Raw genomic sequence first — 21,810 nt, forward strand, 5'->3', positions numbered from 1 at the left:
TTCACTTCCTTAATAATGGATTCTTAACAGCCACCCTTCCACCGAGACCATTTCTCCTTTGCCAGATTGGATTTTTCTATTTGTTAAAGACACAACTTTTAGACACTGTTCATTTGCTGAAGGATTATCATTTCTCTCCCACTTGTCCACTTTCCTATGTTCTTTTAAAGACACCATGCACACCATGCTGCATGTTAACTTTTCATATAATAGCTAATTGAGAATCACCTGGTACATCCCTCAAGTAAGGTAGCTTTTTTTATTGCTGAATGACTATATGAATGTTAAATGGCTAAAAAACAAAACAAAAAATCAGCATCTGTCAAAATGGTGAGGTACTCGGACTGGAAAATGAGTAAAAAAGCAATGCCCAAAGAAAAACCATGAAAGACCAGAACCATTGCTAAAGACCATTTTCAAAAATGACAAGGAGAGTCTAGTCCCTTGTAAGGAAAATATAAAAGAAATGAGGGATGTTTTTTCCCGCACAGTACTGTTTAATGGAAAGAAACAGAATAAAGCGGAATAAAGGTTATTTTGCGGTTTAATCATTAAGAGGGGTGATAGAAATTTAAACCTGGAGGCTATAGTGGAATCATTAATCCAAAATAATCCCTTAATTCATGCAGCAGCTATAACTTTATGTCTTTGCCGTATAATTTTTTACCTACAATGTAGTTTGGTCCTGTGATATAATCTGAATGCTGTATATATAACCTGTGGTGCTGTAGCCTGGAGTGGTAGTCCAATATGACGTCGGCGCAGAGGGAGCCCGTGATTGGCTGGTCAGTATGAGGAAGTTGCGAGGCGATTGTTGATTCCTGAGTAGTGAGATGGTGTAACTATATTATTATCAAAGCGAATAATAATGGTGAAGTTCTGATCCTGCGGGATTTTGCCGCGCGCCAGATTTGCGTCGTCTCCCGTGACGTTGTGAGTAAATAGGTAGCCGTGCAGCTGGATGATGTGACGCTCTGTGATCAGGACGGCTAACTGCTAGCTTAGCTTGGGAACTAGCTCAGTTGCCTAACCGGTGATATATCTGTGGTCGCCACCATTCATCCGTTTAAATAGTCAGGCAAGTCGGTGGAGGTCCTGTTGTAGACCACACGGGACAGTTCGACCATTAGAAAAGTGATAAAATCGCAAAGACGAGGCTGTTAAGCGCAAAATAAACATTAACCTGTGTAAGCTAGGTTGCATCTTTTTCTCTAGCTGGCTGACGGTAAGGAAAAAACTTTAGCCAATATAATTTAGTTGAAGCTTAATTTTGGCTTAACTTGAAGTTTTTACTGTTTGGACAAAAACTTTTATTTCAATTTAATATCGACTTAGAAAAGAGTGCATATTAACCCTTATGTAATTTGGTGAACGCCGGTTACTGGGAGATGTAATCTGTAAGATCGATAGAAGTAAAATAAAATAAAATAAAATGAATAGAAATATTTGAGCGCGTCAGTAGATTTTATGTGACCAGAGCTGTAGACTCGCTCGTGTTTTCTTTATGTATATAATAGTTGGAATGATGTTCTGTAAGTTTTTGCCTCTTTTGGACCATCAGTACAAAAGCTGGTTTTATTACATGAAGTTTGGCGCATGCAGCCAATACACTGAGCCGGGGTTGTTTCTGCCAGCTGAGCTGATTAATGGTTGCTAGGGTGTTAATGAACAGAGTGAGCAGATCAGGACAAACTCATTGCTGTTGATGCACCTCATGGGAGGAGTGTGATTGAGGGGAGAGGGCGCAAATTAAAAAAATTGGCATTTAGCAATTGAAGAACAAATATATTTTATGTGTGCAACTTTGCCAGCTCTTTCACTAGGTAAATATTACTAGCTATAGTCTATTTTTAAGTTCTTATGCTATAGTCCCTGTATCTGTTAAGGCTGCGATTAAATGTTATTTCAGCAGCTCTTTTGTGTGATCATTTTCTTTGGGTGTCAGTGGGGATGAATACATAAATTGGCACATTTCTTTTGATTCTGAGCCGATTGTGAGAAACATACATACTGTTGTATTTTTCCCACATTCAAAATAACTTGAACAAAAGGCTTTGAAAATCATCTTCGACCAGCCTCACACAGTTGTGCGTCATCGCCCAGCATTTATTGTCACTTAGTTTTCATTCCTTTGTCGCAGTTTATATCCTGTATATTATACAGATACAGATCAGGTGTCACACTTTGCGTGACACCTGATCGCTCTACTCACGAAAGATTGCTGTGTCATGTCAGTTTACCTCCAGCCTGGCTGTGTGAGATGGAGGGCGGAAAGGACGTGCGAGTGGAATCTGCCCCATACTCCTGCTCCACCTGTGATGGAGGGGAGGTGCCTGCCCGCAACCTGACTCGAAGAAACAGAAAAGTCCGCAGCTTGAGCACTTCCTCAGCCAGCACCTCCTTTGAATACAGGTAAAGCAGTTGTCCACACATGAAACTTGATTTTATCTTTTTTTTTAAGGTGGTAATGAGCCATGTTTAAAGTGCAAAGTCAGAAGAACAGTATTACTTATAACTTCAACCCCTCGTTTTTATCTTTCCTTAGGGTTATGGTCGTGTGAGTGTGAGTGAAAAATTGCTGATTCACTGGTCAAAACCTCCTGCTTATCAGAGACGTGACCCTGGTGCAGACTAACCTTTAAGCAAACAAACCAGGGCTTGCTGGATTTACAATATGCTTTAAGTTGTTGTCCAGTTGGTCAGCTCACTTTCATACAGAGCGTTGCTATAAAGGTCAAGATATTAATTCATTACTTCTCACTAAATTTGCAGTAACTCTGTCACACACATACACAGATACAAACAGCCACGAAGAGGCCCGCTACATGTAACGATGCCAAGTGTTCAGCCTGAAACATCCAGATGTTTTTTTCTTTTTTTTTTAAATGGTCCATGTTGCCATGACTATAGTCCAGTAATGCAATCGGTTAACCTGATTGCATTACTGCGCTACCACCTTGTAAGCAGATTGGAAAATGTTGAGACACAATCACAGTTGCAGCAGCTGAGACTTTTGTGAAATGGATTTGTGTGGGTATCTGACTTCACCTCTTTGGTTTGCTAACTGTTCATGTTGCAAGGTTGTTTTTTTTTTTTCAGAAGCATTAAGATTTAGGAGGAATTTATCCTAATTGGGAAAGGACCCTTTTCATTGTAGCAAAGCAAAAAGTGAAGTGGACCTCCTTGGCTGAAAAGTAACTAACGTGAGTTTAGTTAAAAGCTTTCAATAAGACCAGAGCTTACGATAAGCGGATCACAGTTTGATATCTGTGTATTATTTTACTAATACAACGCAATACAATATCTTCTGTTGGAGTAGTTTTAAAAAAATGTTGTGACTCCACCTGCACTGTGATCCAGTGCTGGACTGAAATATTGATACATTCTCAGATTGCTTGAGAAGTTACGCAGAAGTAAAGCTTACGTACACAGCTGGTTGCTTGGGGACGTTGTAGGCTCTGGTAACCTAGGTGACTGTCTAATGCAAGGATGTCAAACTCATTTTACATCGTGGGTCAGATACAGCTCATTTAGATCTCAAGTGGGCCGGACCAGTGAAACTGCCCTTTAACTAAACATTTAGTCAGAGGTCAAGTACAGTTTTAGCAGCAAGTCTCGGTTTGGTTAATTCACAGAATTTTTTTTGGACCCACTATAAAAAAAAATAGATTTCTATAATAGAGAACCTTTCTATTATTTAATTGTTTATCTAACACTTAACTAGTTTGGTGTGGTATGAGTGGTCATGTGGAGGTCTTTGTCAGTAGGAAAAGCTGTAAAGCATCTTCCAAAGCCTTCCAGGCCAATTCTGTCCCCCTGGCCTTATGTTTGGTCACATGTCAATCAACGATATACTTAAGTCTCATTGGTAGTCTCGTCAGTCTCTCACCTGAGACTGACCTGAGCAGTCTTTTTGCCCATAGTTGCTTGAAGTCACTAAATGCCATTTACTTTTATGCTCTCTGGTTGCTACCACCACAAATCCAAAGTACACACAGCTTTACTCTGTTTTTGTACTTTAGTGTCAGAGCTTCATCTTTTTATTTCTCTTCTCTTTTTTCCTTTGCCCATTTGGTGAATGTAAAAGTCTTAAAGTTGCATTACTTTTTGTTTTTTCTCCACTGGAGGGGAAAAATGACCCTAAAACAAGCTCACGACTGCTTATCGTTGATCGAACTGCTGTCACTTTAAAACATTTGCCTTTTCTCCACATCATCCCATTGGACTCCAGTTTTTTGGCGTTCTGACAAATACCAAAGCAGTGAGCGAAACAAGAGCAGCAACAGACTCTGTAGAGTTGCAGACTTGGTGATAACTGTCAGTGCTTTTGTCAGTGTGAGCAGCGGCTCTGGCGTTGCGCGTTAGTTTCTTTACATGTTTGTATGAAAATATCGTTCAGTGCAGCTTGAAGAGCGCGTAAACGGCAGATGGTGCATTCGCAGAGTGAGACGGCTAAGAGGATTTGATTGAGTGATTCAGCATGAAGGCTGCGTTTGCGCCGTCAGTGAATGCCACCGCTGACCTTTTGACCCCACACTCCAGTCACAATGCGTTAACAAAGCCTAATACAGACAGGTGCTTAAGATTTTCATTTTTTCCACTGCGCAGAAAGCAGATTTCTGTGAGCTCCAGAGTAAGTAAGTGGATAAGTAAGGCTTATAAAACAGCTTGTCAGGCTTAATTTCACCGATGCACTGTTAACGCTGCACCTACGACAAACAGACGCCCCAAAAAAGTCTAAATCTGAACAAAGAACATTTCAAGCACTGGGCTGTAGCGCCACAGTTTACACTTTCACCTATCAAATGAAAGGTTTCCAGATCGACGCAGTGACACAAATAGAGACTCTAGTGGTGTGTCGAAGCTAAGTAGACACAAAATAAGCAAATATCGGCTGATTTGTGAATTCTGTAAATTCTGAACTTCCGCTTCTGTTTTGTAGACGTCTCCAACAGCCTTTGTTTCGCTTCCCCTTTTTTTTTTTTCTTCTTTTTTTGTCTTGAAAACTGAAATTAAAAGTGTAATTTGTTTGGTGAAAACTTTGACAAAAAGAGTTGGTAACTTGGGAATTTCTAGAGACTAGCATCGGCATCAAAGGGTGAGTGACATCGTCTGGTCTTGAGCTCAGCTTCCAGTTTCCTGTAAACGAACAGATGACAGTAGAAGAGGTTGTGGGGTCAACTTATGCGCAGTTCGAGAAAGATGAGATCATTTTAAAATGCCTTGGAGTCTTCATTTGCGTTCTTGCCCAACTACTTGCTGTGTTTACATGTGAATGTTTTTTTTTATTTTTTTTTTTATCCTGTCTTTTAGGAGGACTCAATCACTTCATGGACCGAGCCCTGTGACGACATTCGGCCCCAAGGCATGCATGCTCCAGAACCCACATGCAGTAATGTAAGTCAAACAGGGAGAGTTTTTTTTATTTATTTTTTTTATTGTTGTCCACCTTTGGAAGTCATTCCTAAGCTTTAGTTTCAGTGTGAGTCATTGTACAGTGAACAGTAGTGAGTTTAGTGTGTCTTTGCATCACTAAAACCCACCTGTACAACAAAGCATCGTGTCATTGCTTTGAAATCCGGTTGGGCCTGTAAAGGGTTTTGGAGCAGAGAAAAGAGCAGTGTTGCTAATGTCCTTATTTGCAATAGCCAATAAGGACATGAGTGGTCAACTTTTGGACCAGTTCTTTTACCTTCAGTTATGCAATCCTGTAGTTAACTTTGACGCTAATCTAGCATGTCAGTCTTGTGTAGTTTTCGTAGCACAATGGGTCTAAATGCTGCAGTCAAATTAGCGTTAAAGGCTATAAAGGAGCTTTTTAGCATCACGGTGAGACTTGTGCCATCTGAACTTTTGCAAGTCCTTTCAGATCTGGATGATTTTAAGGCCTAGTTAAAGGTAGCAGCAGAGTCTGTTTTTCTGGCCTTTTTTGGAGAGGCACAAAGAAAAATAATCTGAAATAAGTGATTGTCACTAAGGAAGTGCTGTGGGCTCAGTATTGATAATAAAAGCAACACAATAGTGTCATAAAGTACACATTCATTTCAGTTATTGTTGGATCTCTTTTCTTTTTTTAAATGACCCATATAGATCTACTCTACACTTAAAAAAGCATTTTTTTTTTCTGTTTTTGTTTTTTAAACAAAAAACAGAAATGCATTTCTGTTCAGTTAAAAAAATAAAAAAAATAAAATAAATGAAAGAGTAGAACTGTTTTTAATCCTTTAAGACCGATTTAACACAAGCAAAGCAGGGCTAATACAGCTGACTGCTAATACACAGTCACTTTAGGTTTCCATGTTTCGAGTCAGGTTTTACTTTAAATCTAGAATAAAGCCTGAGCTGAGTTTGATGCTCTGAGGCTGTTTTCATGCTGATCTTCAAAAGCAGGTAAATTCCTCAGAGCTCAGGTCGTTGAACGCGTGCACATGCAGCACATACTCCAACGTGCCGAATATAAATATATATATATATATATATATATATATATATATATATATATATATATATATATAATGTATGTATGTATGTGTATATATATATATATATATATATATATATATATATATATATATATATATATATATATATATATATATATATATGTGTATATATACATATATATATATATATATATATATACATATATATACATATATATATATATATATATATATATATATACATATATATACATATACATATATATATGTATGTGTATATATGTATATGTGTATGTATGTGTGTGTATATATATATATATATATATATATATATATATATATATATATATATATATATATATATATATATATATATATATATATATATATATATATATTTTTCTGCAACTCCGTTAGTTGGCTAACCTCCCTCCGTGCTACTTTGATCTTGCCCTCTAGCCTCCTTCTCCATGGAGGGTACTGCCCCTTGTGGCTGTTCAACTTGTAGCCAAGCATCTCACTGATCACTGCTGCCGTATTGTAGATCAGCTTGTTAGTGTCGGTAATCGTGGTTGTAGGTGGCTGCACTCCACGAGCGTCTGGCAGCACAAATGAACCAGCTGCTAGTTAACGAGATACACCCGGAATGGCTAACTGAAGGCCGGACGGTCCTGATCCCCAAGGACCCCAAGAAGGGACCGGTCCCCTCCAACTACCGACCAATAACCTGCCTCAGTACTACATGGAAGCTCCTGTCAGGCATCATATCGGCTAAGATGAACAGGCACATGGGTCAATACATGAGCGGGACACAGAAAGGAATTGGCAAGAATACCAGAGGCGCAAAACACCAGCTACTGGTAGACAGAACAATCAGCCGAGACTGCAAGACCAGACTGACCAACCTGTGCACTGCCTGGATTGATTACAAGAAGGCCTATGACTCAATGCCCCACAGCTGGATACTGGAATGCCTAGAATTGTACAAGATCAATGGGACCCTAAGAGCCTTCATCAGGAACTCAATGGGGATGTGGCGTACAACACTAGAGGCCAACTCCAAGCCCATAGCACAAGTCACCATCAAGTGCGGGATCTACCAAGGAGATGCTCTGTCCCCACTGCTGTTCTGCATAGGCCTGAACCCCCTCAGTGAGATCATTAACAAGACTGGCTACGGATACCGACTACGGAACGGAGCAGTTGTCAGCCACCTCCTGTACATGGATGACATCAAGCTGTATGCCAAGAGTGAACGAGACATCGATTCACTGATCCACACTACCAGGCTATACAGCAATGACATTGGAATGTCGTTCGGACTGGAGAAGTGTAGTCGGATGGTAACAAAGAGAGGGAAGGTAGTCAGAACTGAGGGGATTGAACTACCAGAAGGCAACATTGCAGACATAGAGGACAGTTACAAGTACTTGGGGATCCCGCAGGCGAATGGGAACCATGAAGAGGCCGCTAGAAAAGCTGCAACCACCAAGTACCTGCAGAGGGTCAGGCAAGTCCTGAGGAGTCAGCTGAATGGTAAGAACAAGATCCGGGCCATCAACACGTACGCCCTGCCCGTGATCAGGTACCCTGCTGGGGTAATAGGCTGGCCAAAGGAGGAGATAGAAGCCACTGACATAAAGACAAGAAAGCTCCTTACCATGCATGGAGGGTTTCACCCCAAGTCCAGCACCCTGAGGCTGTACGCTAAGCGGAAGGAAGGGGGCCGGGGACTGGTGAGTGTCAGCACCACAGTCCAGGATGAGACAACGAACATCCAAGAATACATTGGGAAGATGGCCCCAACTGACCGAGTGCTCAGTGAATACCTCAGGCAGCAGAAACCCAAGAAAGAGGAGGGAGACGAGGAACCAGCATGGAAGGACAGGCCCCTGCACGGTATGTACCACCGGCAGATAGAGGAGGTGGCTGATATCCAGAAATCCTACCAGTGGCTGGACAAAGCTGGACTGAAAGACAGCACAGAGGCACTAATCATGGCAGCACAAGAACAAGCTCTGAGCACAAGATCCATAGAGGCTGGGGTCTATCACACCAGGCAAGACCCCAGGTGCAGGCTGTGTAAAGATGCCCCAGAGACAATCCAGCACATAACAGCAGGGTGCAAGATGCTAGCAGGCAAGGCATACATGGAACGCCATAACCAAGTGGCCGGCATAGTGTACAGGAACATCTGTGCCGAGTATAACCTGGAAGTCCCGAGGTCAAAATGGGAGATGCCCCCAAGGGTGGTGGAGAATGACCGAGCTAAGATCCTGTGGGACTTCCAGATACAGACGGACAAAATGGTGGTGGCTAACCAACCGGACATAGTGGTGGTAGACAAACAGAAGAAGACGGCCGTAGTGATCGATGTAGCGGTTCCGAATGACAGCAATATCAGGAAGAAGGAACACGAGAAGCTGGAGAAATACCAAGGGCTCAGAGAAGAGCTCGAGAGGATGTGGAGGGTGAAGGTAACGGTGGTCCCCGTGGTAATCGGAGCACTAGGTGCGGTGACTCCCAAGCTAGGCGAGTGGCTCCAGCAGATCCCGGGAACAACATCGGAGATCTCTGTCCAGAAGAGCGCAGTCCTGGGAACAGCTAAGATACTGCGCAGGACCCTCAAGCTCCCAGGCCTCTGGTAGAGGACCCGAGCTTGAAGGATAAACCGCCCGCAGGGGCGTGCTGGGTGTTTTTTATATATATATATATATATATATATATATATATGTGTATATGTATATATATATGTATGTGTATATATATATATGTATGTGTATATATATATTTATTTATTTTTTAGCCAACGCCTTTAACAATGATTAGCTAAATGTTCTGCACAAGATTGAAGACCATGTGCATACTAACTAATCAGTAACTTGATCAGCCGTCCACATTGTGCAGGACACGCCAGGATGAGGAAACAAGTGTAGAAAAAATACTGTTAAGCATGTGTCGGTGTCATGACTGACATGCTCCATTGTTTCTGAACTCCAGTGCAATTTTGCTGTAAAACTAGTTAACACAGCTTAAAAAACATTATCATTCACTTCTTTAAAATAATCAGTTTATGAGAACAAGTCTTCCATGTAAATGTGCCAATTTCCTCTTTTGTAACTTCCAAGTGTAAACGCAGCATGTTGCACATCGTTTGGTACTTCACGTCTAGTCTTTATCAGCCGGTTTCAGTGCTTAAAGTGGAACCTTGAATCCAAAATGAGCTTTAGCATTACACTAACATCATTCTTCATTGTTGTGTTGGCATTTATTAATTTGTCATCAGTGATTTCATTCTAAACAGAGCTTGGTTATTAGTGTTTATGAGTCTGTTGGGTGCTTCGTGATAATCACACATTGGATCACATCAGCGCATCTGCTTTCCTTTTTTTGAATCTGTCTGACAAATCTGTCAGAGGCACGCTGGGTTTAGTGTGCTGTGAAATGCAAATTTAGAAAAGCAAAAAGTGCAGACTAGCTGCAGGTTTGAGAAATTCTTTTTTTTTAATTATTTTATTTTATTTTTATTTTAACCTCAGATCACTCCATGCTTTATTTGAGGTTTAAGGTCATGTGCCTTGACTACTTAAGAGTGTTTGATTGTTTGGCCTCATAAATTTCTTGGTTGCCGTGTCTGGATGATAAGTGAGTGTCCTGCTGCGCATCTACCTTTAAACATAACGTGTAGCATCGAAGAACGCTGTGTTGCGTTGTCAAATAGAAAGAAGGGAACGTGAAGGTTCGAATAATGACTTTTACAACTGTTTAGATTGAGCATATCAACAACGATTTCTGTTCAGTTCTTCTCGTGTGGCTGAAAACAGCCTCACTGTTCTTTGTGTCCTGTGTGTTGAGCAAAATACCCAGAATAAGAGAAGCGTTATGGGTCCCTTTCACATTGCTGAACTTTATAATTACTTGGCTATGTGACACTTTCACTATGTTTAAGCTGTTACCGTTTGACCGTTGTGTCTTTCTGAGCCTCCATAAACATTAAAAATTATTTTAATTGACTATTTAGTAACACAACTTGCAACAGCATGCTTTTCTTTTTTTTCTTCTTATGTTCCTGTGGTAATGGCTGGTTTCATGGACACAAGCATAAACCGTAATTAAAAAAAAAAAAAAAAAAAAAGCAGCCAGAGTGTAAATGTCTTAAACCTGCATTCTACCTGAAGGTCAAAAAATGGTCATAGCTGTGGCTGCAAAAACCTTTGTGGTCCTATAGACGTCTGTGGGAAAACATAACGCTTTCCTAGCGAGTTTATGGGCTCGGTCACTTGTTTAACGTCCCACTCAATTTACAAAAAAAAAAGAAAAAAAAAAGAGAGGAAGTCTGTTGTAAATCCTTGTCATTATGTTTCAAAATAGTGTTATCTACACACTCACTGGCCAAAAGGTGATCACTCACAAACCATTAGCGAATAAGCGTAGGAGCTTTGTGGTCATTCCTGCCCCTTTTTGTCACATCCTGTTGTTTGCAACCAAAGATGAAGGCGGCAGGACCGATCATGTCACGGCTTCAGATTGGGTGATGTCGCCGTGGTTACGTCCATCTTTTCTGCTGTCAGTCTCTTGGTCATTTTTTTTGTTGATACATTTTTTTTAAAAAGCCAAAGTTTCCTCAAATCTTGGATGCTCACCAATTTGCAAAGGAATCACCTTTTCAACTTTTATGTACAGGAATCCAGTAGTTTCTCTGCATAAAAGATTGCATGCAATCCAACATATTTTGATAATGTTGTTCAAGGCGTCAGCACTACTTGTTTCTTACAGTCACTGTGGCATCACTGTCATATACACGAGTCACCTTATTTGATTGTGCCCTAGATCACTCATCATGCTGCAGTTAGGAAAGTCTTGACATTCAAACTGTTGATCTCTTGACTCGATCAATCACATAAGTGTCTGCGTTTGTTCAGGCAGATTAGCTCCCTTAAAGCTGCTCGACAGGTTAAAAGTAGCAAAACCAGACTATCTTTATTCCAAAGGCTGCACTGTAGTTCTTTTCAGGATAACCTGGTTTCACATATTCAGTGTTTACAAGTGTAATGTTTGCACCTACTGTGGACCCTCAGCTGCTGTGACCAGTAGGTGCTATGCTTTATGGCAGTAGGAAGAAGGAAATGTGATTAAAGGTAAAGCAGCACCAGTTTAGACCTTCCTAACTGGAAACTCGCCTCTTACATCACACTCTGTGGAAGGGTGTGGCTGTGAGTGCTCAAAGCAGATGGATGCAGCCTTGTTTCACTCATTGTCGGCTTGTTTTGGGGAACTGCAGACACATGTGGCCACATTGATACCCGACACCCTAAATACACCCTGAAAACTTCACAGTGCATTGTTCTGAAGACCAGCCATGCTACTCCCTTTGTTCTGTGTTGTGCCTCATTGCTTTGTTGACTTCCACTTGAAAGACGAGAGCTGAGGCAACTGTAGTCAAATCCGAAGTACCGCTGAATGCACACAGAGTGCTTATGTCATGCCTACATGTGCTAAAACATAATCAGAACTTATGTTAATTTTTTCCCACTAAGTAGAGATTTAATTGAACCAAATTAAACCTGGCCTTTTATTAAATCTACAAGTACGTTTAATTCCTTGTGATCAAAACTACTTAATTATCCAGAGTGGCCCAATGGTAGTGACAATATGTTTAATATATTATTTTGAGGTAAAGCCCAATGAGATGCACCAAGCGTGAGCAGTTCACACAAGCAGAGATAAGAAACAGAGTGTGCATTACTAGCATACCAGTGAACAGGTGTAGTGATTTACACATTTGTGATTTTGGGAGGAGACACAAATCCATTTAGGGTTGTCAGGAAGGGCATCTGTTGCAAAAACAGGCTAAATTAAGCGTGCAGAGAATAAGAAGAGTTCAAATTAGTTGGGTTTTTTGTTTGTTTGCTTCATAGAAATTTACTGTAATGTTAGGTTTTAGTGGAAGATTGAGGATGATCACTTTCTAAAGGACTCCCAGAAATGCCCCAAAAATATTTTACAGCAGGTACTATTCATAAACTTTGACTCAGCTCAGTTTTTTCTAATTATATAAATGTACACTGATGTGAAAATGTCAGCGGGGAGACTAAGGACAGCTAATGTCTGAAGGCAACTTCTTATTTGGTTTGTGACTTATTTGTGTTTCCTGTTACAGTCACACTGTAGGTTCCCATTATATCATGTGTGAAATGTGATTTTTATGCTATAATGTTTATCCTCTCAATAAAGTCCATATTGTTTAAGTCTCTCTCTGCTTACCGTAGAGCATGAGGAAGTTCAAATAGATCCTGGTGTAATACCATAACCCAGAATTGCATAATTTCCTAACAAAAGCTCTGTTGATGTGTTTGATTGTTTCCTTTCTTAAGCTGACAGGTCACATTAGTCATCTGTCATGCCCATTGGTCTAAGAGGCCTTTCATTGCATTGTACCAGGTCTATGAGCTCCGAGTTGTACCGGCGTGGTTTCAGTGTTTGAGATAATCACACCTGTCTGACAAGGAAGGTCCTTCCCAGAAATGGGCGGGTTCAGTACAGCAGAGTGGGCGGAGTCTGCGATTAAGTCAACTTTAAGATGAGTGAGAGGTCTGATTCAGCAGCAGAATGCAACAGGAAGGTTTAGTGTTAAGTCCTCGCTGGGCCAAATATAGCCACAGAGGATCCATCAGCAGGGGTGGCGTTGCTGCTTGTTGTTGTTAGTTGTTTTCAGCGCATGGAGACACTTCCAGCCTCTCAGACTGCCGGTGGCTGACTCGCGACTGGACTTCAGGAAGCAAACTGATTCAGCTGCTATAATGTGCAGCTTTCAAGGAAGTAGTTAGAAGCGGAATGAACTGTTTTGTCAGAACGGGCCACGACGACAGAGCCCCGTTCTCCAGCTGAGTCATCCTGAAGCAGCATCTCCGTTACATGTGTACAGTTATGAAGTTCAACCAGTGTGTACTGCAGGACGCTCCTGCGAGCCACAGCGAGAACAGGGTCTGGAAATGGTGAGAAGGCTTTCTAGCATCTTCTGTCTTTCTCAACAGAGAGAACATGTTCAATGGGTGAAATATTAACTGGCATGCCACCGCTGCCAGACAGATGTTCAGAGAGTTGCACTCCAGTGACCTGCAGTGTAGGTAATATTAAACTGCTTCTTAAGTTTAGACAGAGAATTCCACTTTATTTTTGCGGCTCGGTAACAAAAATAAACATTTAAAAGTTGTTGTTTATGTGTGCCGGGCTTACTGATTGAAAGGGGAAGGTCAGGCTGAGCATGCTTTGAGGTGGTCAGAGGAGAAACTGTCCATGAATGGATCACAGCTTGTCGCTGCTTCAAATGCTAATGAAGTTTTGCTTTTGTCTCATGTGATTGTGTTTGAAAGCAGGCCTGCACTGCTCAGTTTTAGATGTTTGGACACGTGTGTGTGTGTGTGTGTGTTCAGGTCAGTCAGAGCCAAATCATTCGAAATGTTTTACTACATGTAACTAGTCCTCTTGTTTTAAAGAATGTACCAGCCCTCACAGCCTTTGTAAGTAATCTGTGATTGTTCTAATTTTGAGTTTGGGGGTATTTTGTCTTTACGTCATTTTAGGGTTTTTTTTGTTTTTTAAAGAAAGGGGAACTGAATGTGTCATTGCTTTTTCATCTGTTATGGTGGGAGTTTCGTAGGTGTGTTTGCTGTGGGGGGTTTTTTGGGGGGGGGTTTTAAACACTGGTCACTGTTTTATCATATGGGGTAAGTCGGAGTGTGTTGCTTTAACAGTGTGGCAGCTGTTTTAGAAGCATGTAATATGTCCTTGGGTGAGGATTAAAGCTTTAAGGATGTTGAGTCAATCTATTGCGTTGATTCCTGTGACATTGATTCAGAAGAAGTGAAAAAGCGGGTCAGTGTGGTTGTTGCTGCAACTTCCAAATTTTTAGCATTAAAAAAAATAGCAGGTCATGTGCATTTGCTGTTGACAGAAAGCTGTAAACTATATGTAGAGATGTAAGGTCTCAACACACTCACGGAGGGAAGAACCGTTACAGGCTGATGGAACAACTTCAGCACCACAGATATGATTTGGTACTTTGTCTGATTCCTGTGGTCACCCACACATTCAGTGCTGATTTCACAGAAATACTCATGTAGGTTAATGCATTACTTAATAATTATTCATTTTTGTATGTGTTTGCATGTCCAACTGTATCCATGAATGCGCTGAAGTCTTGTCATGAGTAGTTTTGGAAGTTTTTGCACCAGGATAGCCACATGATTTTATTTCATTCCTGAGGTCTATGCTCGTTCTACAGCTGAAATTGAAATGTTGAAGTTTTATTGATAACAGATAAGGGAGAAGTTGTTCTGTGAAAATCTATTCCTCTCGGTAATTTAGCCACCTGACTGTAACGAGGCTCAACACCCCACAAAAAGTCATGCTGATGCTAAGCTAATTAATGTTCATTTTGTTTCAAAGCTAATGCTGGGTCGGTGTATAATACTCCTATTGTATCATGCATTTTAAGTGGCTTTAGTGGTTTGATCCAAACGTTTATTAAAGGATTTACTGAAATGTGTAGATGCGGTTTGATTAAAATCAATAAGGAAGGATTTTAAAAAGCTCTTATATGAAAGTGTGTTTTTAAAATAAATAAATAAATAAAAAATAATGAGTATGTTTGACTGTGCAGTTATGCTACTGGTGACGGAGCCTGAATAATTTCTGACTTTTCACTCCTGTAACTTTAATTGCATATATTTCCAGGGCTGTAAAACCAGCTTCTTGCATAGGAACTGCTTGTACAGAAACTAGAATCAGCTGATTCTAGAGTCATTAAGTTCCTAATATGTATGGCAGAGCTGTAACTAACTCAGGTCAGCAGACTTATCTCTTTTTAACCTGTGAGAGTTTCATCCGTCCTGTTAGTTTCTACTTCAACGTTTTAATCAGATGTTTGTTTGTTTTTTCTTGCATATTTTGCAGTTTTGTAAGGATTTTAATAACCGAGATGATCATGGGGTTGAGTCAGAACCCTGCAGACAGATTCACAAGTGTGTGGCAGCAGAGCTAGACAGTAAGCCGACATGTCTAATTGGATAGGTTCTGAGCAGCCTTGGTGGCGATGAACAAGAGGAATTTTCAGTTAGCTGATACAAGATGTGTTGACTAAGATCTCGGTGCTCACGTCCCAGGCCCTTTACGTAAGCCGGTGATGCAGCTCGGTGCCGTTTTTCACCAAGTGACGATGTCTTTGTTCGGACCTGTTTCTTTGTTCAGGCACATTCAGGATCCCGCCAGCCAGAGGCTGACGTGGAACAAACCACCAAAAAGTGTCCTTGTCATCAAGAAGATCCGAGATGCCAGTCTGCTACAGCCTTTCAAAGAGCTCTGCAGGTTCCTCACCGAGGTAACCACAAACCGAAGGGCGGGGGGCAGCGTTTGTTGGTGGGAAGCTGCTGAGTGTTAATGTTATACCGCATGTCCAGTAAAAATAACAGGCTCTCGATTGTCGTGTGTCATTTAGGTGAAAAGCATGATTGTTTACGTGGAAAAGAAAGTCCTGGAGGACCCAGCCATTTCAGGCGATGAAAACTTTGCGGCCGTTACAAAGAAATTCTGCACTTTCAGAGAAGGTAGGGACACCAGTCATCTCTGATCCAGTTACATGAAGTGTTTATAACTTTTCTTTTTTTAAAATAAGAGATTTAAATGAGCTGTTGTCTACATATCTCTTAGATCTCGACGACATCTCCAACCGTGTAGACTTTATAATCTGTCTTGGTGGAGATGGAACTTTGCTGTACGCATCTTCGCTCTTCCAGGTATTCAGCCGGTTGCCCACGCCGCACTCTGTGCGTTTTTGCTTTTGCTGCTGTAAACATAACCGTCTCCTCCCATCGTAGGAGAGCGTTCCACCAGTCATGTCCTTCCACCTGGGTTCCCTGGGCTTTCTGACCCCATTCAAATTTGAAAACTACCAGTCTCAGGTCAACCAAATTATTGAAGGTAATGAATGTTTTCTAACTGGTCTTTCAGCCTCCATGTTTGTATGACCTACTTGTACAAATCTTTCCATTCTTTTTGCGTAGCTGAAAGTTTTTGTGTGTTATTTTCCGTAAAGGAAGCTTAAAGCATTTGTACTGATTGCAGGTAACGCTGCCATTGTCTTAAGAAGTCGCTTGAAAGTGCGGGTGCTCAAAGAGAACTGGGAAAAGAAGTCCAGGGTGGACGAAAAGGGGATCATTTTGACCAACGGGGACATTGAAAGTAGCCGCAAAGCCATGCAGTATCAGGTAATGTGTCCACCTCGCATTGGGACATAGACATTCAAACTGTTCCTGCTGCAGAATGCAGATTCACAGACGATTGTCCCCTGTAGGTTAGAGCTTCTGGTTCTCCGATAAAAGTTTTTGTCACATAACTGCAGGGTCCAGCTCCCCTCGCAGCCTCAGCCCGCGCTAAAAATAGGTCAAAACGGCTCGCTAATGCAGTTTGCTCGTCCTGACTCGGCCGTCTTCAAAGAAGGCGCCTGCAGGCTGCTGTTTAAAGAGCGGCAGGAGCAAACTGAGTCATTAGCGAAATGTAGCTCTGACCGCACGTATGAGGTTAATGGCTTCTGACAAATATTTGTACTGGCACAAATCCAACAATGTGGTGCGAGTGGGTGACATCATATCAGCAGACATGGGGGTTGTGGCAAATTGAAAATCGTTTGATGTGTGAATTGTGTTTTTTTGTTTTTTTTTGTTTTTTTTTTTCTCCTCCCTCCCACAAATCTGCAGGTACTGAATGAGGTGGTGGTGGACCGAGGACCCTCCTCCTATCTCTCTAACGTAGACCTGTTCTTGGATGGACACCTCATTACTACGGTGCAGGGAGATGGTGAGTGGCATGAGAGCGCGGAGACTTCGAGGCCGTCCAGAATCAGGGCATGCTGACAGTGAAATCAGATCAGTGCTGCGTGCTGATAAGGCTAACAACAGTTTTGCTTCACTATGTGCTTATTAGAATGAAAACAACAGAATTTGAGAACAAACAACGGAATTTGAATGAAAACAACGGAATTTGAATGAAAACAATGGAATTAGAAATGGTGGGTTTTAAAGGTAGAAAAGCCAAATGGCTGCTCTCTGGGACTCTTAAGTGTTCAGGATATCCATGAGTCACTGCAAAGGTTTGGCTTTTTTATTTTAGAAAGAAAAATGTCTAGAAGCTTCTGCACAAAGTTCTTCTTCTGCACAAGCATTACTAAGGGGTGACGGTCAGTCAGAGATGCAGGCTGAACTTTGCCCTTCGTTACACTCTTTTGATGGCTCAGTGCATTAAGTACCTGGGCTTCAGTGAAAATGTGCTTTTGCATCTCTGTCCACTCAGGTGTGATAGTCTCCACACCCACAGGCAGCACAGCGTACGCAGTGGCAGCAGGAGCTTCCATGATCCATCCCAACGTCCCAGCCATCATGATCACCCCCATCTGCCCGCATTCTCTCTCCTTCAGACCAATCGTGGTGCCGGCCGGGGTGGAGCTCAAGGTACTGGCGAACTTGCCAAAAAAGCTCATTCATCACGTGCATTTGCTATTATTTATTTGTTTTAACAAGAAACAGGCAAGTCTTACAAGTAGATCTCGTTTGAATCTGAGCGGTAACGCCACACACACAAAAGATGAAGCATGTTCTTTCTGTGACTTCTGCATTTTTTTTCTGCGTTGCCTCTCAGATAATGCTCTCATGTGACGCCAGAAACACAGCATGGGTGTCGTTTGATGGACGAAAGAGACAAGAGATCTGCCACGGGGACAGGTTAGTCTGGATGCCGAGGCCATGATATAGACATAGACACACACTTGATAAGTTTAACGCCCCTGCAGCTGCCTCAACACTTAAAGGCTTTGTTATGTAACCTTATCAACCTGCCTTAATGGGCTTGAGTCCATGAGTGTCTCCTGAGTCCGATCCAGCTTCTTCCTTTATGTAACTCAGCAAAAACATAATCAGCTTTCTGGTTATTGGAAGAGAGCTGCCAGGATTCCTCAGTAAATGCCTGCTGTTTTCTTCTTCTTCTTTTTTTTTTTTAATAAGGAAGTTTGAAGACAACACCTCTTTTGTTGAGACTGCAAACAATGAACATTTTCTTTCCTTGTTCAGTCCTTAAAAAGTACAACTCCTTTCATTTATTTATTTATTTTTTTCCCATTTCAATTCTTGCTCCAGTATTACCATCACCACTTCCTGCTTCCCCGTTCCATCGATCTGCTTCCGGGACCCGGTTAATGACTGGTTCGAGAGCCTGGCCCAGTGCTTACACTGGAACGTGAGGAAGAAGCAGAACTACCTCAGCTCAGAGGATGAGGAATTCTGAGGCCTTCTTCGGGGTCTCCTTAAAGTCTTGGTTTTAGCTTGACCGTTCTCTGTGCCATTTTTTTTCTTTTTTTTCCATCTTTTACGGATAGAAGGTCTCACCAAACTCTCTTCAAAAAAATAAAAAAATCTGTTATAATAGTTTTCAGTAAAACGAGGTTGCTACAGCCCCTCATTTCATCCACCTTCATGGCAACAGTTTTAGTTCCCCCACCCCCTCATGAAGACAGCTTTCTTTTGATTGGCTGCGCTTTGTAAACAGAAGGTTAGGGATTGTCTGTTCTCACTGACATCATAAATACCCAAAACTAGAAGGAAAAAAATGACTGAGCAGTTTGAAGCTCTACCAGTGTACCACTGTGCATATATGATAGAAAATAAGGACAAGCATTCAAGGTCCTTTTAATTAAAAAAACAAACAAACAACTAATACTAAGTCCTACTTTCTAAAATACTGTTTCATCATTCTTGTTTTTTGGTAAACATTTCGTTCACGACAGTAAAAAGCTAAGCTCCTGTAACGACTGCAATTGGCTGAAATGTGGACGCTGCGACATGCCCTTAAAATTCAAAATATGACTTTAATAAATAAAAACAAATGAGCATTTTTAAAAGCATTAGTTAAAGAAAATTAAACCAAATAAAAAAAAAAATTTTCTTTGTGAACTTTGAAGCATTAATACAATTTCCCAAATGTTCCCACTGGACGTTCGGTGTGTAAGACTTTTAAAACGATGGATTTTTGAATGGAGTTTGGTTCCACTATTACTCCAGGATCTGAATGCTGTGAAAACCTCTCCTTTCTTGAAGTTGAAACTTCAGCTTGTTAACAAAGTGTTTTGACTAAAAATGAAAAGGAAATGCAACACTTGAAGTGATCTTGTACTGAAACTTAAAGGTCAGTTGTGGTTATCAGATGGTGGTTATCAGATGTGTCGTAGCACTTTTTAATCAGATGGCAGGGTAAAAACTAGCTCTCTGTGGGGGTGACGGCAGAGTTGCACCTTCCAGGAAAGATCCAACTCTGGTAAAAAAAAAAAAATATGGATGTAATGCTATCAATGAAAGGCAAATGTTGTTTTTAGAGTTTTTTTTTTAGTTGCGTCTCATGGAGGAGCAGATTTAAAGTACATCTACCTAGCAACACAACATTACAGACTGTGCCTTAAACACTGGTATCATTCATGTAAAGAAGTAATATTTTTCAAGGTTTACACCACACTTTAAAAACAAAAATCACAGATTTGTGTTTTTGTGCATTCTCATTGTTACCACATTGTGACTGTTTGTCTGCGCTGTTCACAGCACTTGATTGTCACTCATTTGTGTCATTTATTACATTGTGTAATATCTCTACTATCAACCACGGGGTGAACACTAGGAGGCGGTATCCATTCCAGGCTAAGAGAACACAGATTGGAAGTCTTCGTATTTCATACTTTGTATTTTTAAAGTCTGCTTTTTAAAATGTGCTTTAAGCCATAGTATATTTTATAGACCAATGTCTGTGGGCTGTGGGTGGTTTAATGGTCTGTGTGTGAGACTTTGGATCTGTTCTTATCAGTTTACCCCTGTGCTGCCTTTCGTGATTACTTTGAGGTGGCCTGCCTTACATGTCTGTTCGGGCTTAGTGCCCGGAAGTTAATATATATGTGTTGTGAATTGGCTCAACAAACTGTGTCAGGGTGAAAAGATGAATAGCTTTCATCTGTAACGCTAAACAAAAACCACCCGAGCACTAACAGCTAATTATTCCTTAAACCTTTGAGTATGTATATAAATGTAATGTTTGAATAAGATGTATTTTGTAAAGTTCATGTGTTTATTAACAGTTTCTAATGTATTACTAATGGATAATAAATCTATTTAGTACTTTTTCTTTTACATTCTTTGGTTGTAAATTCTGTTTCACTGATGAAGACCAATCTGCTTTTAGTAGTTCTGCTCATCCAACTGAATTTCTAGCACGGTGTCATTGGACAGAAGTACAAACTGAGTTAAATATCTCTTGAAATGCATTCCAGGACAAAGTGAAAAATGTCATTTCTGACGTGGACGGTGGCAGAATTATTTCAAATGTTGGTCTGAACTGTTTAATCTCAGTTTAAAAACACACACGCGAAGTTCAGTAAGATAACCAGGCTTTGACGACCCTTCTGTGAAGCATTGTCAACTCTCAAAGTGCTTTTCACTTTTGTAAATGGCAATTTTGTATGAGTACACTTGTTAATGTTTCTAATATGGAGTCTGATATTTTTCCCAAAACATTTAATAAACAGGGTTAACCAACAACCGTCTGATCATGTGCTTCGACAAATGAAACCAGTTATATGATAAAATCACGGGCATTTGCACAGAGTTACTTTAAGTACAGTCCTGAGTCACATGGTACTCGAGATCCCCCAACGCCATGGAGTGAAGTGCAGGCTTCAGTGAGAAGTAGATGGATCAGCTGGTCCCGTGTCAGGTCTTTGCTGACTTTCCCCCCCTCTTAAGGACGTAACTTTCAGATAATGTTCACCTGCTGTAGATCAGTATTTTATTTTATTTTTAAAGTCCTGCCACTTTTTTGTCCTTCGTCCTGTCCAGTTTCCCCAAAATGTTTAAGTACACACGTACACAAGTACATCACGCCAAGTTATAAGTTTTCACCCGATAGCTCTGTTTTGTGACGTTTCCAGCAACAAGGAGCCTAAAGAAACCATTTAAAATAGCTACTTTGCCCAGTTGCCTGTTATAGAGACACAACACCGGTTCATCCTTTGATAAGGTGTTTTTTATGCTTGAATGATTCATCATGATTCAGTTTTAAGTGGCTTAACATACACAAAAACATTCCTCTGAAAATCCTCGTGTAAAAGGTGACTGAAAAGACCACTTTAAAAAGTTACGTTGACGTCAGCCTGTTATTGTGACGTCAAATGTTGTTGTACTTCTCTCCATGCCCTTTCATATGATACATGGTTTCTTGGGCAGTGACAATTATGGTCAAGGTCAAATACAAGGCCTGGTATATTGTTGTGAAGTTTGAAAAC

The 21,810-nt window shown here is 40.9% G+C and overlaps 1 protein-coding gene across 4 annotated transcripts; it reads left to right on the forward strand.

The window, feature by feature from the left end:
* Positions 1 to 776: 776 nt before the first annotated feature.
* Positions 777 to 21,067, forward strand: nadka (NAD kinase a). Of its 4 annotated transcripts, none has more exons than XM_085393619.1 (12): positions 777 to 933; positions 2,236 to 2,412; positions 5,314 to 5,397; positions 15,693 to 15,822; positions 15,940 to 16,048; positions 16,152 to 16,237; positions 16,319 to 16,421; positions 16,566 to 16,708; positions 17,198 to 17,297; positions 17,790 to 17,947; positions 18,135 to 18,217; positions 18,629 to 21,067. In XM_085393619.1, exons 2-12 carry the CDS (start codon positions 2,261 to 2,263, stop codon positions 18,774 to 18,776), a joined length of 1,296 nt encoding a protein of 431 aa, XP_085249745.1. In that variant the 5' UTR covers positions 777 to 933; positions 2,236 to 2,260; the 3' UTR covers positions 18,777 to 21,067. The 4 variants fall into 4 exon arrangements, with proteins under 4 accessions (XP_085249745.1, XP_085249746.1, XP_085249747.1 ...); XM_085393620.1 differs by lacking the exon at positions 777 to 933 and adding an exon at positions 952 to 1,225; XM_085393621.1 differs by lacking the exon at positions 777 to 933 and adding an exon at positions 1,255 to 1,823.
* The last annotated feature ends 743 nt before the right edge of the window (positions 21,068 to 21,810 follow it).

This window comes from Rhamphochromis longiceps, linkage group LG20 (assembly GCF_057381845.1).
Source record: "Rhamphochromis longiceps isolate RC_006_pf linkage group LG20, R_longiceps_female_GT1.1, whole genome shotgun sequence".
Classification (NCBI taxonomy): domain Eukaryota; kingdom Metazoa; phylum Chordata; class Actinopteri; order Cichliformes; family Cichlidae; genus Rhamphochromis; species Rhamphochromis longiceps.